At 35.2% G+C, this 16878-nt stretch overlaps 2 protein-coding genes across 4 annotated transcripts; both read left to right on the forward strand.

Moving 5' to 3' along the window:
- The first annotated feature begins 360 nt into the window (after window positions 1-360).
- Window positions 361-1933, forward strand: LOC147856974 (glyoxylase I 4-like). The gene is made up of 3 exons (XM_087328721.1): window positions 361-685; window positions 981-1086; window positions 1321-1933. Exons 1-3 carry the CDS (start codon window positions 528-530, stop codon window positions 1594-1596), a joined length of 540 nt encoding a protein of 179 aa, XP_087184847.1. The 5' UTR covers window positions 361-527; the 3' UTR covers window positions 1597-1933.
- A 6144-nt stretch (window positions 1934-8077) lies between these two features.
- Window positions 8078-11540, forward strand: LOC147856975 (uncharacterized). 3 transcript variants are annotated; one of them, XR_015530601.1, is made up of 4 exons: window positions 8078-8572; window positions 8675-8882; window positions 9337-11371; window positions 11473-11540. XR_015530601.1 is itself a non-coding variant. In XM_087328470.1 (3 exons), exon 3 carries the CDS (start codon window positions 9519-9521, stop codon window positions 10995-10997), a length of 1479 nt encoding a protein of 492 aa, XP_087184596.1. In that variant the 5' UTR covers window positions 8078-8572; window positions 8675-8882; window positions 9337-9518; the 3' UTR covers window positions 10998-11540. The 3 variants fall into 3 exon arrangements, 2 of the variants coding, with proteins under 2 accessions (XP_087184596.1, XP_087184597.1); XM_087328470.1 differs by having other exon boundaries at window positions 9337-11540; XM_087328471.1 differs by having other exon boundaries at window positions 8078-8882; window positions 9337-11540.
- The last annotated feature ends 5338 nt before the right edge of the window (window positions 11541-16878 follow it).

Here is a 16878-nt window from a genome sequence, read left to right on the forward strand (position 1 = left end):
CACATGAAAATCTACAAATGAAAATATCTTTTTCCTTTCATTACGTCAGAAGGTTGCATCATTTTGAGCCTCAAATCTCGATATAACATGGTGTGTCCCACATGTTAATGTATTTTTCTACACTATATTTATTTTCACAAAGATATATTGTCTTCGTATAACGTGAATTTCTCTACAAGAACTTGATACGTTAAAAAAGAAAATTATGATAAGGAAAAGAAAAAATAATTAAACTGACATGGAGATGCATGCTTTTGTCAAACCTACGTGGGATCTAGGTAAGGAAACACCTTTACAGCTAAGGTGATCTGGCCCATGTCGATCCTATTAGTTATATAATCTCTCCATCCTCTTCTTCTTCATTACAATTCATTCTCTTCTACTTCATCATCATTGTCTACATATCAGTTTAGGATATCATCTTCTTCTTAACAATTTATTGCTTTTAGTATCTAGTCATCTAATTTTCAATCGCTCACACACATTCCAAATCAGTCTTAAGATAAATTTACACTTATACTTGGAAAATGAAGACCAAAGGTGTTTCTCGTGCATTACCTCTCTCCTCGATCAACCATATTTCAGTGCTATGCTCAAGTGTAGAGAAATCGGTTGCGTTTTATGAACAAGTTCTTGGGTTTGCTCCTATTAAACGACCCGGTTCTTTCAACTTTGATGGTGCATGGTAAATATCACACAAATTTATGCTTTGCAACCAATATTAGCTACAACAATACCAATATCTTGGCATTGTATTGTAATATATGTGTTTGGGCAACACAAGCATGACATGGGATTTATAAGTTAATGAGTCTTACATTAAATTTATCATTTTTTGAATCTTTTAGTATATTTTTATGATTGTTTTGAATATTGGATATATATCTTTATTTGTTTGCTTGAATGGGTAAGTTTAGAATATGCACCTTTGTATTTTTTTCAATCAATCAAGTCAACATTGGATGTTTTGTATGTTATAGGTTGTTCAATTATGGTATTGGGATTCACTTAATCGAGGCACCTCACCCTAGCGTTCTCCCCAAAAAGTCAGATATTAATCCAAAGGATAATCACATCTCTTTCCAAGTAAGGCCGAGCACATCATGCTTTGTGTGCATACATATCTATCTATCTATATATATATATTATTGTTGAGACTCTCTTTAGTAATGAATCCTTTGAAATATTCATGTAGTCAATTGTTTAAAGTCTAAGGGACTTAGGAAACTTATCACTAACTTCTTAGAATTTAGGGAACGATTATTATTTCACATGATTTTTTAGGTCGAATGTAATAATATGACATATGACCCCTTACAGTGCCAAGAAGGTATTCAACAAGTGGAGCAAAGGCTCAAGGACTTAGGGGTTAGGTATCTAAAGCTACAAGTAATAGAAGGGGGCGTGTTAGTGGATCAAATCTTCTTCCATGATCCAGATGGTTTCATGATTGAGGTTTGCACATGTGACAACCTTCCTGTCGTGCCCCTCAATTCAACAAGTAATAATGGAGGATCAGCATGTCGTACGATGCTCTCAAGATCTTGCAGTACTACACAACTAAGTGAATTGGGTGTCGATCAACTCACTACTTAAAATTCGTGGAGACTTAACATACTAATTCAACTTTGTCAGTGGCATCTTATTCATGTGATCCCTTTCAATGAGTAGTTATTCTTGGTATAATTTCTTTGATATGTAAACTTATTTTCTCTCTTCCTCTCTCATAGGTTATAGTTATTCTAGTTGAAGGTCTTATGCAAATCCATATTGATTGTCACCCCTTCTAGTTATCTCTTACCTCTCAATTTAAACCCTTAAAACAATTGTCAATCTTTCATAGTGTTAAACCATGTCACGATCATTTTCTTGACCCCATTCTTATTTAATGTATTGGCACGTATATTCATAATACAAAACAGTTCAGAGTGAAGTTTTGGACTTCGTAATGGTAGTTTCCTTGTATTTCAATCAAACATATACTCAAATCATCATATAATTGTAGGTACTGCAGTTTTTTGGTACCACCAAAATGGAATATAAATTAATAGTGATAGTAAGTGTTGTTACAAATGATATTGTATCAATTTTTGGAGTTTTGGAAAAAGGAACATTATATTGTAATGTGTTTTGACACCAACAAATTACCATATAACTAAAATTTAAGAATCAACTCTATGGTTATGTATGCATTTCTTCACCTAAAAGAACAATATGAGAGTTCATGTTGATCCAACTAGAAACTCGTCTGGATTTAAAAAAAATGGAACCAATTATCATTTGTTGCACTACCGTGGTTTTTTTGCTATCTAGTTTGGTTGAGTGAGGAAAACCCCCATCTCAAGAAGATATGGCATAACAATTTTTTATCTTCCCCATCTCAAGAAGATAGTGCTCCATGAAGGTTATTCTTAATTTAGATGAATTTTGTTTTTTTCAAGCCTTTTTAGGTGCCAAGCGGTGATATGGCTATTTCATTAAAAATTTGAACTCAATCTTTGACCTTTTAAGGACTATGAATATTCCAATAAGTCTCATGTTTTCCAAATTAATGCTTTTCCAATGATAGGAATCGACTTCCTTTGGGAAACTTTGAAAAGTTGACGTTTATAGACATGTCACAACTTTCACATCACAAATTCAAATTGAGTCCTTTTTTCTCTTTAGTGTTCTAGAACGTTCCATTAATATTGTTTCAATTGATAGGTCATATAACATGATTTTGATAACAACCATAGTTTAAAATTTAGGCACTACGCAATTCGGAAGTACATTGATTCCATGATGTTTCTTAGACAATCTAATTTTGAGTCCAATTTTTTATTTATGTACCTCTTGTGCTTGCACCATCCACGATTGTTAGAAATATTGAGAATTGACTAGATAGGCATATAGAGTTACACTCACAAAGATGTAAGAAATGTCACAACTTTCACATCACAAATTCGAATCAAGTCCTCTCTCTTTGGTGTTCTAGAACATTCCACTAATATTATTTCAATGATAGATCAAATAACATGATTTTGGTAGCCATAGTTAAAAAATTTAGACATTATGCGATTTGGAAATACATTGAGGCCATGAGATTTCTTAGACAATCTAATTTGGAGTCCAACTTTTTATTTATGTGCCTCTTGTGCTTGCACAATCCACAATTGTTAGAAACATTGAGAATTAACTAGATAAGCATATAGAGTTAAACTCACAAAGATGTATATTAGAAAACAAACTTTTAAATGTCACATTAAATGTGCAAGTCAATTGATAATAGGTGGGCAATTCATTTCCTATCAATTGACATGTCATTTAACATGACCTACCTCTCTAGCTACAAGATAGAGCTAGATAATATTTATCTTAAAGACAATGACACATAGTTCAAGATTAAGTACATCTTAAATTGTCAATAGAGAATATTCTTCTAACAAACCTAACTAGTCAATCTTATTACCCTACTTCCCGTGTTCCTAAATACATTCTAGCCTACATTGACACATGATCCACCCATAGGGTTAGGTTGCACAGTAACTATTCCTCATATGGGGTGCTATCACACCATGTGCACTCTACGAATATAATGAGAATAAATTGACAACTTGGGGTTGATCATTCATTATATTTAACACAAATACCATGCATAAACATCAACACTATTATTTGCCTCTTTTTCTAATGGGGTGACAAGTTCAGCTTGTGACATAAACTAATAATATATGAAGATAAGTGGACCCAACCAATAAGATGAGGGTTACCTCTAGTGTTGCCTTTTGACGGTCGTTTTGAACGTTTTTTGGCAAATTTAACCGTATACGAAGGTTAATTGAAAAATGAAACCATCAATCTTGACGGGCATATGTTTTATGAAAACGTAAAAATGAAGGCTTAAAATTTCCTAAGACCGTCAAATTTTGCTAAGACCAATACAATAGTATTATAGTCCTAGCCTCTAAGAACAATGTTAACGTTCCGGACCTCGGTTACATTGGGACTTTATTTAGTTTGTATAAAAAAAAAGGTAAAAAAACAAATGTTTCTCTAGAGTCTAAATTATGAATCTCCTCTTCCCGAATCCCCATCTAAAACTTTCCTTTCCCTTTTCCCCCCTTTTCCCCCTGTTTGTTTGTTGCTCGGAGCTCCCTCAGCCCTACACCTTGCTGGAAGCTCGCTGCTCACCATCCCTACTCGAAGGTTGTTGCTCATTGCCTGCCACTCATAGATTCAACAACATACCTGTAGGAGGAGCATCTTCGTCGAATGTTGCCATGGGTTGTATCGGCTCAATCTGAGGCAGATGAACCACTAGTGCCTGATCCATGCTCTCCCCACCCTTAGACATGTCAATTGCACAACTGCTCCAATGTCTTCTAATGAAAACCCTTTAACAAATCATCAGTCAAGATGCATGCATCACACATCATTACCACTATTAGGGGAGAATTGGTTCATGACATACCTCTCTTGAGTTGGATATATCTCACCGTTATCGGAATTCAACCAGTTTTTGTACTTGGACCTAGCATCCATCTACCACCATTCAAGGAAAAGAAAACATAAGTAATCAAACATTTTCTGAATTTAATACTCAAACACACACAATATTAACTTTAATCAAGCAAAGCGTTACACCGTAAACCATTAATAATCAATAAGTTTTTGCAAGTCTATTTAATGATCAATGAGCTAAACTTGGGCCACATTCTAATATCAAGCATTAAAATCATAATATCAACCGTAAACCATTCATAATCAATATCAAGCTAATATCATAATAGCATTAATAATCAATATCAAGCTAATATCATAATAGCATTAATAATCAATATCAAGCTAATATCATAATAACATTAATAATCAATATCAAGCTAATATCATAATAACATTAATAATCAATATCAAGCTAATGTCATAATATCATTAATAATCAATATCAAGCTAATTAAATTCAGTATCAAGCTAATATTAACACACTCCAACCATAAACCATTAACATTCTAAGATCACATATCAATAAACATGTTCTAAATAGTTTCTGTGAATAAACTTATTCATTGTATCAACCAAACCCTAAACAGTTTCTACAATCATACTATCACACTAAACCCTAAACCTTCTCCCTATCATTCTAATATCAAGCCATAATATCACATTAAAATCATAATATCAACCAAAACCTTCTCCCAAACCCTAATCCCTCAACATGAAAAAGTTGACCACATAAAAAAAAAAAAATCAAAAAATGTAGAGACAAACACAAATACATACCTGAGAAATAGTAGGTCACCGATAGCAGAAGTGATTGTCTTACCCATGGCCTCTTTGTGCACACCTTGCACACATATGGAAAGAAAAGAGAAGAGCATGAGAAAGGAATGCCTGCAGAAAAATCGCTTTCCCGAAAAAAAACCCTATCAATTTTGTTTGAAAAATTGAGAGATAATGACAGGTTTTAGGGTTTTATAGTCGTCGGTTAAAAGGTTGGGCGACCACATGGCCACATTAAAACTCAGTTGGGCAACCACATGGCCACATTAAAACTCGGTTGGGTGACCAAACTAAAATGGTAGGTTGGACAACCACATTTTAACTCGGTTGGGCGACCAAACTGAAATGGCAAGTTGGGCAACCACATTTAAACTCGGTTGGGCAACCAAACTGAAATGGTAGGTTGGGCGACCACATATGTTACAGAGGTTGGGCAACCAAAATATGTAGGTTGGGTGACCTCTGACAACATTTTTGGTCGCACGTTTTTTTATTATCCAAATCGGATGGTGCAGATCGCATGCGCCATGCTTCGAGCGACCTGCATCGTCCAGGGGCGCGATTCCCTCACCAACCCTATTAATGATTTGTGTGATAATAGACACGTCGGTTATGTATGTATGCATAGAACATAATAAACGTGTTCGTGCAAGCATTCAAACGTTTGAAAACGAACATGTTTGAAAAGGAAAAAATAAATGCTATATTTAAAATGACATATTTTGGTTCAATCTCTATAGTTCATACTCATTTTTTTTTGTAAAGTTCTAAAGTGAGGAGGATAGAGATGTCTTGATTTCTTAAGAAGAAGCATCCCAAAGGAATGCATGTGATACAACACAAATATTGCAACCATGCTTATGTTGGTGGTTCATAATGGATTAGAGTCCACTTATTGGGATTGAGAGTGAATCAATATATAATATAGACCATAGTCAATCCAATCCAACTTTGAGGTGATTTACCATACACGTTTGATTGAATTATTCTCGAATGCGATTGCACGTATGATAGGTAATGGTTCATTTCGTTGGATGTAAATTATAGTACGTAATATTCGTGTTCGTTAGCCCAAACATTCGTTTTCATACGTTTGAAAACGAATGCATATGTTATTAAAACATTCTTGTGTTTTTTTTTAAACACTTTTTACCTTAACTTTCTTACCCTAAAAAACAAAATACCTTGTAATAAATCATAGATTGACATATTCACATTCGTCGGGTTTCTCATTCAAATGCAAACGAATACGAATACGAATGGGTGGTCATTTATCTTGACATTAAAAATAGTACTTCAAACTAATCATATCATCAAAGTTCATACTAATCATATTTGTATAATAAATATAAAAATATTCGTTTTTAAAAAATTAATTAATTAATTGATTGATTAAAATAAGTTTCATAAACTCTCTTGACACTCTAATCTAAATTAATGAATAATTGTCCTTTTTTTGTTGAAATATATTTATTTAAATAAATAAATAATTTTATTTTATTTTATTCCAAAAAAAAGATTATATATATATTTATTTTGCAAAACGAATGGTTTTTTAATATTCTCGGGGCCATTTTGTATTCTCGAATATTGAGAATATTGCGCATGGAGAATACCACGAATCTCACGCATGTGTTAATCTATGTAAATAAATAATGAGTGCAAAAAGTATGGTATTTACCATACTTAGAGGATGTTTTTCCATACACGAATGATACGAATGTTAAAGAATGCGAATGCTCGAATGATACGTATGGTTCATACTTGCCATGTAATATTTGCTGTTGAGGAGGCCATACAGAAGAGAGAGAGAGAAAGCAAAGCAGAAGATATTTCTTCTTCTTCTTCTTTCTGTCTGTCTAGGGTTTAGCAGGTCCCTTCAGACGCAGAGAATGGTACCTCTATCTTCTTTCCTTCTTCGTCTCCCTCGTCTTCTTCTACACAAAAGTATGTATTCATTCTCTCTCTCTCTCTCTCTCTCTCTCTCTCTCTCTCTTCCCTTATTGCATGTTTTTTTTTCTGTATCAGATGGAATTAGGGCTCATGCATTTACCGTCTCTACGCACAGCGATGTTATTTGCTTCCACAGTCTCACTTCTTCTTCTTCTTCTTCTTCTTCGTCATTGTCGTCGATTCCCCTCATTTTATCTATCACTAGATGGATCGGTTCTTTCCTTCTGAGATGAACGCTTTGTCCACGCGATTTCTTGTACTAGATCCATATGCCTCTTTCTATCTTTTCCTTACTTGTAGCCAATCGATGCTTTAATCCTTCGAGAAATCATGTAAATTTGTACATGCGTAACCTTTCTTTTTATCCATGTTTTACAACAGGACATGAAATCGCGCAAATAAAGTGCAATGATTCTTGTTTTAAAAAAATCCTGTTCTTTTCTCGTTTCTTTTGCTCAAAGTAAGAGATCAATCAATGTTTTCCATACGTGAAATGAGTGTTCACTTAAACGCAGGAAAGTACTAGCAATAAAAATGGAGTTAGAATGGATGTATCAATCTTTTATTTATTTATTTATCAATGATGAAAACCCATAGAAATTTCATTCAAAAACCTTCAATCCTTGTTCCTTACGTTGATGCCAAAAAAGTGGACAGAATCTAAAGTCCAATCTGTGGATCCCTCTGGCACACTTGAAGACATAATGTAAGGTCTTTCATAGATACTAGATACATCAGAAAACTTTATATTTTCTCACAGTAGGGTCAACTGTTATCACTAATATGGTACAAACCCGGATGATAATTGCAGAAAAATGCAAGCTTGCGTACAACGTAAGATATTGGTAGACCATGTATATGTACCACATGTTCTCGTTGAGGATGGTAGACCACGTGTAAAGAGGACATATTGCTGCTAATAGACATCTGCAAACAGTTGAGATAGTGCCACAAGTTAAACTAATGCAACGACAACAGACTAAGGTGCCAAATTATATCCAGTGGGGGATTTATGCATTTGTCAATCGAGCTCATTGAAAGTTCACACCTGAAGAGGAGTATCAGACAAGATGACCAGCACCATGGGGATAAAAGAATGTCCTTTATCTCCCACTTTCTGTAGGAATTAGATCGACGAGATTGCAAACTACATTGATGGATTGGATTGACCTTGTGCAAGTATTGCCTGAGTACTCAAACCCACATCTCTATATGCAGACGATGTATTTTGATCTTGGACTCCTCAAAAAGCCTACAAAACATCTAGATGCTCCACATTCAATTTGTAAAAGAAAAAGAAACCTCTGTGAACCTTGGTAAGATCAGGATTGTGATATTTAACACAACTCAGGCACAGGTAAATATGTGGGTCACCAATTTCTATCAAGTGGCAGCATTCAAGGAAACTATTTATCTCTGTAATTGGCATCCACTACCATAATCTCTAGTGTTTTTACAGCTTTGGGGACACTAGAGAGGCAGTTCCAGGTTATGTACGGTTTCAAGAACACGGCACCAGGATATAATTGTTCAATACATTGGTCACACCAACCCTCATGTATGGAGCAGGGATATGGGAAGCAAGTCTCCGCAATTCATAAGATGACAAAACATTGAAATGTCATTAGTTTCATATATCATTGAAGACACCCCACACTCCATCCTTGGTGGGTTCTTATAGTAGTGGTAATTGAAGTTATATTAGATAGAAGGGAAGGGGCAAGTAGCTGAGATGTATATCATAGTGACCTCAGCCTGCACACATGCCTAGAATGTTGATATAGATTTTCTTGTTTTATGATACATTATATAACAGAAATATTGTTACATACCCACACCAAGCCCTCATGTATATGTTGTACATGTCCAATACAAAACAGTTAATCTCCAATAGCATTGTGTGCAAGCATCCACTACCTCCAATTATTGGAAGACGAGTATGATAGTATGTTTTTTTATGCATGGGCAACTTGGGGAATTGATTTTTACAGTTCCAAGGGCCTAACCAGCATCTTAGGTCACTATCCAGTTGGTTGATTTCATTTAATTTCTCCTTCTACTTGTAAGCACTTCAAGTAATTTCTAAGTTCTAACATATCATTTGTAAACTTTTGGAAACAGAAATTCCAACTGTTCAGGTGTAATCAACCAGCCATTATGTGATCAAAGTAATGAATAAAACCATTTTGAAGGGAATGTGCATATCAAGCTGGCGATTTCTGACATGTTCGAGTGACATCTAATAATACTTGCCCCAGATTATTACTAAGAAGATCCTCTGTGGTTTTTCTTCTACTTACCATATGAATTCAGATAGGACCCTAACAGTGTGCCCTGTTTGCCGTGTAGTTACAGAATACAATTTAAATACTGAAATATCATGTGTACATTGCTCAGCTAGATTTACAATCCCTGAGAACTCCGACATTAATGGCAGTTTATCAGAAATTGTAGCATCAGAAGAGAGCGACCAACAAGAAGAGATGCAAATAAAACTTGAAGGATTGGAACTTGTAACACATTATTTGTCCGAAGATGGAAATCCCAGTGAATCACAAATGCCTTCAGGTATAAAAAAAAGGAAAAAGTTTAAAAGATTGAATGACCTTGTTCTAAGTGAAGGAAAAGGGTCTTTTGATGATGAAGTTGCACGGGATAAACTTGGAAACTCTGAATTTAAAAAGCTGGACGAACCTGTAATTTGTAAAGAAAACAGGAATCCCAGAGAAGTTAAAGCAACGGTAGATAATAGTGGAAACTCCTTATCAGAAGAAATGATGAGTGGATTTAAACAGGTTTTGATGGAGGAAATAAGGAAGCAAGTTCTCAATACCTTAGCCGAATCTATGGGAGATATACAGGTGGTCCGTATTGAAGAAATAAATCCATGCACAAGCAATGACCTTTATGCTGAAATCAACCAGAAGTACTGTGCTAAGATAAAACTGATGACCACGTTATCTGTACCGATCACTCTCGAAAGGAGTGAAGATGATGAAGTAGAGAAGAAGGATCGAGATGAATGTGTGGCAAGGAAGGACACTGATAATCATGTAATGAAGCATTTGGATCCACAACAACAGATGCTGAAGCATGTGACTTGTGATGATGAACTTGCTGGGTCTTTGAACAGTGAAGAAGTACCAGAAACTTGGTTTTATGACTTTGGATGTCTTAGGAGTGAGAAAATGTTTGTGAGCGGGCAAGTTTGGGTTTCTTATAACCACAGAGATGGGATGCCTAGAGACTTCTTACAGATCAAAAAAGTAGTGAATGTCAATCCTTTTAGGGTGCAAGTGACTTTACTCAAACCTGTAAACAAGATCTCAACTGAATCTCCCTCGACATGTGGGTGCTACAGAGCTGATGACAAATTAAGAATGATCAGTGACGTTGATTGCTTTTCTCATATGGTGACGTGTGTAAGTCCAAGAGGAACTACTGGAATCTATCCTGTCAAGGGTCAAGTATGGGCACTTTACAAGAACATGGAAACAAATTTGAGTGGAGGAATTAACTATGAAATTGTGGAGGTTTCTCGTGTCATGAACCATCATATTTCTCTAATTCCACTCGTGAAATATAGAAGATACAGAACAGTGTTCCTTGAACAATCGGCTATGGAATTCCAAGTATCAAAGAAAAATGAGCTTATCCGATTCTCACATGAAATACCAGCCTATAAACTTATAGGGACAATTGGTTTAGAAGGATGCTTTGAACTCGATCCAGCTGCCATTCCACCTCAACTTATTGACGATGATTTAGAAGAGATGCTTTAATTACCTCTTTCTTTTCCTACATATGAATGAAGAAATGTACTATAATGTACCTCAAATAATCTCCCTCTCTTTTTCTTCCATGCTGGCTTGATTAGTGCACACAGCCGTCCTTTTTATGATGATGTATATATACGTACATATATAGAGTTAAGAATGTTCGATGAATTGGGACAAAGGTCAAGGAGATTGCTAAAGATGGGTACGAAAGAGATCGATCTCTTGGTAATGCTTCGATAGACATGTACGCAAAATGTGCCTTGCTTATGCTATCACGACTTGTATTGAGGATCTACAAAGTCAACACCTACTTTGTGGATCAAATGCTGTGTAGTATGGAGGGGTATTCTGGTGATTTTAGGAACTTATGGATTTGGGTAATTACCAAAAACAGACGGTATTTTTGTGTTTTTCCCTAAAAGACATCATAATTAAAGAAAGACTCAGCAAACTGACCATCCCTTTTTTTCTTTTGCAGCTTTCATTCTTATGACTAAGATCTGCAGTGTATTCCAAAAGCTGAATGAAAAAGATCTTCATATTTTTTAATATTTTTACCCAGGTCTCAACGATTAATTCTGCTACTGTTATTTCATCTCAATTAGGATTAGAACTCATCCGCCAATTTAGGTTTTATTGCATATATTGATGCAAATCATTTTCCTTTTTGGAAACAAATATACTCATTTTTTTCAATCATGAAATTTGTAGACTCATTCACCAATTATAGGCTTGATTGTGTATATTGGAGCGATAAGGAGTGATGCAAATTCTTCCCTTGAAGAAAATATTTTCGATTGCTAAAATTGGTAGGTGAAGGTGGTGTTCTATTGATATGATATAATTTGTGTCTCTACACTGGAACTGGGAGTTTATAAACCATATTTGCTGATTCTTCAGAGATACCCAAGTCCATGCATCCCAGTGGTGAACACATTAGTCTGTGAGGTTTATCTTAGGGAAACTGTACAGCCTCTACAAAGAGTGGAAACCCAGAGATTCCCCATAACCAGATCACCAACGATATTCTAGATGGTAACACTACCAGGTGACACTATCAATTTTCAAACTAATTACATTTTCTCAACAAGATTGTGGACAGAAACAATGCTTTTGAAAGTCAGTTTAACTACACTTATGTGTAGTAAGTAAATGCTAGACTAGATATTTGATGCATGTAAATCATGAGTAGCATATATAGGACTGGTGACTTGAGCACTGTGTAGTTCTAGACAGTACAATAGTCAATATTATTCTGAGATGGTCAATAAGTAAATATGACAACGAAATGTTTGTGGTGGTAGATATTGACGAGAATGCGTTAACTACAGCAAATTGTCAAAGATTTACAATGTTATGGACAACCAAGAAAGTGAGTTCTGTTTCTTTTTTTTCTCACTTGTGTGGATCGCTAGCACATCTTTTCATATGCAATGACAAACCAACTGTCTTGGAATTGCTATGCTTATCTTGAACTTTAAGAGAGTTGTTTTATAACACTCGTGGCTTGTGGTTTATCAAGATAGGTGATTGATGGTGTCTCTTGATTGAGAAAGATTGTGCAAATGTGAACTTTGGGTAGGCCTCTTTAATTGATTAATCACAACCATGTGAGGAGGGACTGGTTGAATTGCATCTGTGTTTTGAATCACATCAGGATGTGGTTTAGAGCATTGCATCATTTCTTTGAAGGTGTATTCATTGCGTTGGGGTGGTGCCCACCCATGTTCGTGTGATTGTGGATAGTTGTTCCTTGTTGTGGTTGTCTCAACATGTGGTATCATTAGTTCATTGTTTGCATTTGTTTGGGAGTGACATGATTGTTGCAAGTGTTTGGGCATGTTGATGCGAGTGCAATTAGTTCTTTATTCCACTTGTATTTGCATGTAATTCAATTTCTCAAATAGTTATGCAATTTCCCCTCAATATTCTCAAGCAACTTTTTGGTTCCCATCAAGGGAGAGTAGATTAGGTAGTAAAGTATTAATGGCCAATCACAAATAATAATGTGCAAATTATTGAACATAAATCAATGAGATAAAACTAATCAAACACCTATATTCTTGCAAATATGGAGATTGGTTCAGAATTTCTTGTGGTTTGGTAAAATGGAGTGTCATCCTCAAAGTGAAATGGGATGTTATTACCTTACGTCGTTCTAAGGGAGGATTGACTATTATTGATCTAGGAGACCAATCAAGAGCATTGTTAACTAAGTTGATTGTTAGAGGATTTACTTTGGGTCATTAGATATGGAAAGTATTGTTGCTTGACCATTGTTTGGAATGCTCTCCTCGCTTAGGTACACCTTGGTCAAAGGATATAAATTGGATATCTATGGATGGGAGAAAAAATTTATTCAAAGTATTTTTTCTGCATGGAAACATGTCTTACCTAGTTTGCTCCACAATAAACCCAACCCTGTGTATTATGATGAGTATCTCAGACAAAGAGTAGTCTGGAACTCGTTGTTTACAACATTGACAAATGGTTTAGTGTCGGGTTCTAAATGGTGGTTGGCATGGGGAAAAATGGCAGGTCTTCCTAACTCAGTCAAGACCTAGTAGGTTTTTTTCTCGCACTCCTCACGCCCCTGAGAAGAGCAAAAACAAGTATTAGCTAGCATGCATTAAGGACAATTAATGTATCATCAAATTCAGGAAGCTATGAACAGAGTCACCATACCACCCAATCGCTCTTCCCATAGTTGGGTTGGTGTTTTCTCAAGAGTGGAAGTACTCTTGACTCTAAAGGGGTATTTTGAGGATAAGACCTTCACTTTTTTTATGTGGATAACGCAAATCAATTGTCTCAGTCACAGGAAATGCTAATCGATTATCCTTATGTTGTTGAACACAAGATAAGGGTAATCGGATACGTCGATCGCAAATGGTATATTGATCCACCAATAGAGGATATAAGTTCACATTAGAAGTTGTGGGTGTTGGTGGTTCATATTAGATTGGGAACTAGTTGATGATCAATGGACAAATCCATTTACTGGCAACAACTTTAATTTTTTCCAATTTTTTGTACAGTTGGTTGGAAAGATGTGCTCTCAGATAGATGGGACATGTTACCAGCTGCATTTTAATATTGGAGTCAACAAGGTATTATTCCAAAGTTTCTTGCTAAGTTTTGGGTTAACCTATGGGCAAGAAAACAACCACGACAAATACTACATGTACGGTGGTTACTTGTGCATCAAGCCTTGCTTGTTGGCACATGGCTGAGTAAGATGGGCATACCATCCAACTCGTTATCATTTACAAGCTGAAACTCAAAAACATTGTCTATGGGCCTACATTGAGTCTTAATTTTAATTAGTATGGCAATGCCTCGTTCGAATATTTGCTCACTGCTTTCCCCATTGGTATTAACATGGGGCATGGTGGTTTGGACGTCACTTGTTCCCTCTATTTTCCATTACAACGCCAAATTTATGGACCATGGTTTTCACACCAAATTAGGAAGTGTTCATGCACTTCCATTAGTGTCTATGAAGTTTTTAAGGATAAGGAAAGACGTACAACCATTATGGGAGATACCGAGTAGTACTACTTTATATACATCTAGAAAGCAATTGAATTGGTTAAAAGTATTTGGTTGGACATTTGTTCACACTTCGAAGGGTCAATGGGATTGTATTGTTGGAGATTCTGACAATAAAACTGCACGCCGCGATGAGTTTTCTTACTTACTTGGTGGACATCTACTCCACTTATAACCTTGAAGAATGGCACTCCTTTTTGGCACTTTAAAACTTTGTAAATTGTTTACAGTAATGAATGGATCTCTTTCTATAAATTAAAAAAAATAAAAAATCAAACACACATAGCAATCAAAACACATTGTAAATTGTTTACCGTAATGAATGGATATCTTTTTATAAATAAAAAATAAAAAAATCAAACACAAATAGGAATTGAAACTTAGTACTTTATGGGGAAAAAAAAGGAATCAAAACTTAGTAAATTGTTTACACCCATGAATGGATATCTTTGTATAAATCAAAAATCAAAAAACACATTGGAATGAGAACGTTGTAAATTGTTTACACCAATGAAATGAATATCTTTTTATAAATGAAAAATGAAACAATCAAACACCTCTGATCTAATTTCCCAGGTCGTTAACATGTAAATTCAGAGATCTATTCATGTAATTAGTGCCCTCCATTCTCAGATCATTAACATGTAAATTCATAGATCTATTCATGTAATCTAATGACCTTGATTTTAAGATCATTAACATGTAAATTCATAGATCTATTCATGTAATCTAATGACCTCGATTTTAAGATCATTAACATGTAAATTCATAGATCTATTAATGTAATCTAATGACCTCGATTTTAAGATCATTAACATGTAAATTCATAGATCTATTCATGTAATCTGATGACCTTGATTCTCAGATCATTGACATGTAAATTCAGAGATCTATTAATATAACTTCAATGAAGTGTCTCTCCTCTGATATCAATGAAAACATATTCCAATAGTAGAAAGATTTGAATGGGGAAACTTTTAGGGTTGATTTAGATTATATACGCATTCATTAGAGTCTGAGAGTATTAGATGTACAAGATGTGAACCATATAAACTAAGAGAAAGTCAGGCATATCCATCCAGTACGGTTAGCTTAGCTAAACCAAGGGTAATTATATGGAGGGAAGGGCACCTTTATATGAAGGGAAATTATTGGGATTTTGAAGGCTTGTTAATTGAATTTATAGCTTTCTCTTCTTCTTCTTCTTTTCTTCTTCTTTCTCTTTCTCCTTCTCCTTCTCCTTCTTCTTCTTCTTCTTCTTCTTCTTCTTCTACTTGTGCATCTTCTTGGATGGAACAAAGAATTTCCATATCCTTTTGCATATATTTGGAGCAAGACTTGTGGGTTTTCTTCTTCTTTATGGCCATTGTTGAGTGGGTTTGGGCTGTTAATGATGTCTCTTTGTTAGTCTTCTTGTTTTTGTTCTTGTTGTACTCTTCCAATTCTTCTTGATAGTAGTTGAGATGAGAGTAGAAACTAGTGTTGAGAGGAGCCCCATCATAATGTGAAATTGGGCCAAAAAAGAAGCACTCAGGGATGCCAAAGCTCATAGATCCCATGGAGGTCTTGTGGGAGAGAAGATAAGGTTGTGTAAAAAACCGAGGAAAGAGAGAGAGAGAGAGAGAGAGGATAAGGACTTACAAAGACTACAGAAAAAAACTTGAGAAATGAGAGATATGGAGATAAGGATTTATATAAGAAAAGAGTAGACTCTAGAGAAAAAAAAGGGGAGGGGGGGACAAAGAGAAGTGGGATTAGGCCTTCTTTATGAGGATAAATGTGACACATCACATCCTCTTCACTTTCTCTATCCATATACACAAAGACTAGTTTTTCTTTTCCTTTTCATTTGCTACAGCACTCGGGGATCCGCTTACAAAACAAGCGGCCCAACGAATAGGAACGAGTCCGTCCATCTCTACATATTGGACGTGGTTTCAGATAGTGATAATCAGTACAATATATATATATCTTGATTTACCATTGTATGCTTCAGTGAATCATTTGAGCCCCAACACATTTTTCCATTGAGGATTTTGCAACTTTGGTCAGGAGCAAGGAACCTACGACATAACATCATAGTTGCAAACCTTTTTTTGATACATAACAAATCGATTTATCTAAACCATACTTCCCTTTTCACTTTACACTTTGGCTTTCACATGGTATGCAATTTTGAATGGAAGAATACATAATATGTACATTGTAGTACATATTCTTCATCGCTTTAACTTTTCGTATTTTTTTGGTAATTAGGCTTCTAATCAAACAAGGTAGTAAACTAAAAATATGTAACCTTACATTGCAATTCCTTGATCTAGGCGAGAAAAAT

The sequence above is a fragment of the Azolla caroliniana genome, unplaced genomic scaffold (assembly GCF_043228905.1).
Source record: "Azolla caroliniana isolate FFs.n. ecotype wild unplaced genomic scaffold, voAzoCaro1.0.p SCAF_12, whole genome shotgun sequence".
In the NCBI taxonomy this organism is placed as follows: Eukaryota; Viridiplantae; Streptophyta; class Polypodiopsida; order Salviniales; family Salviniaceae; genus Azolla; species Azolla caroliniana.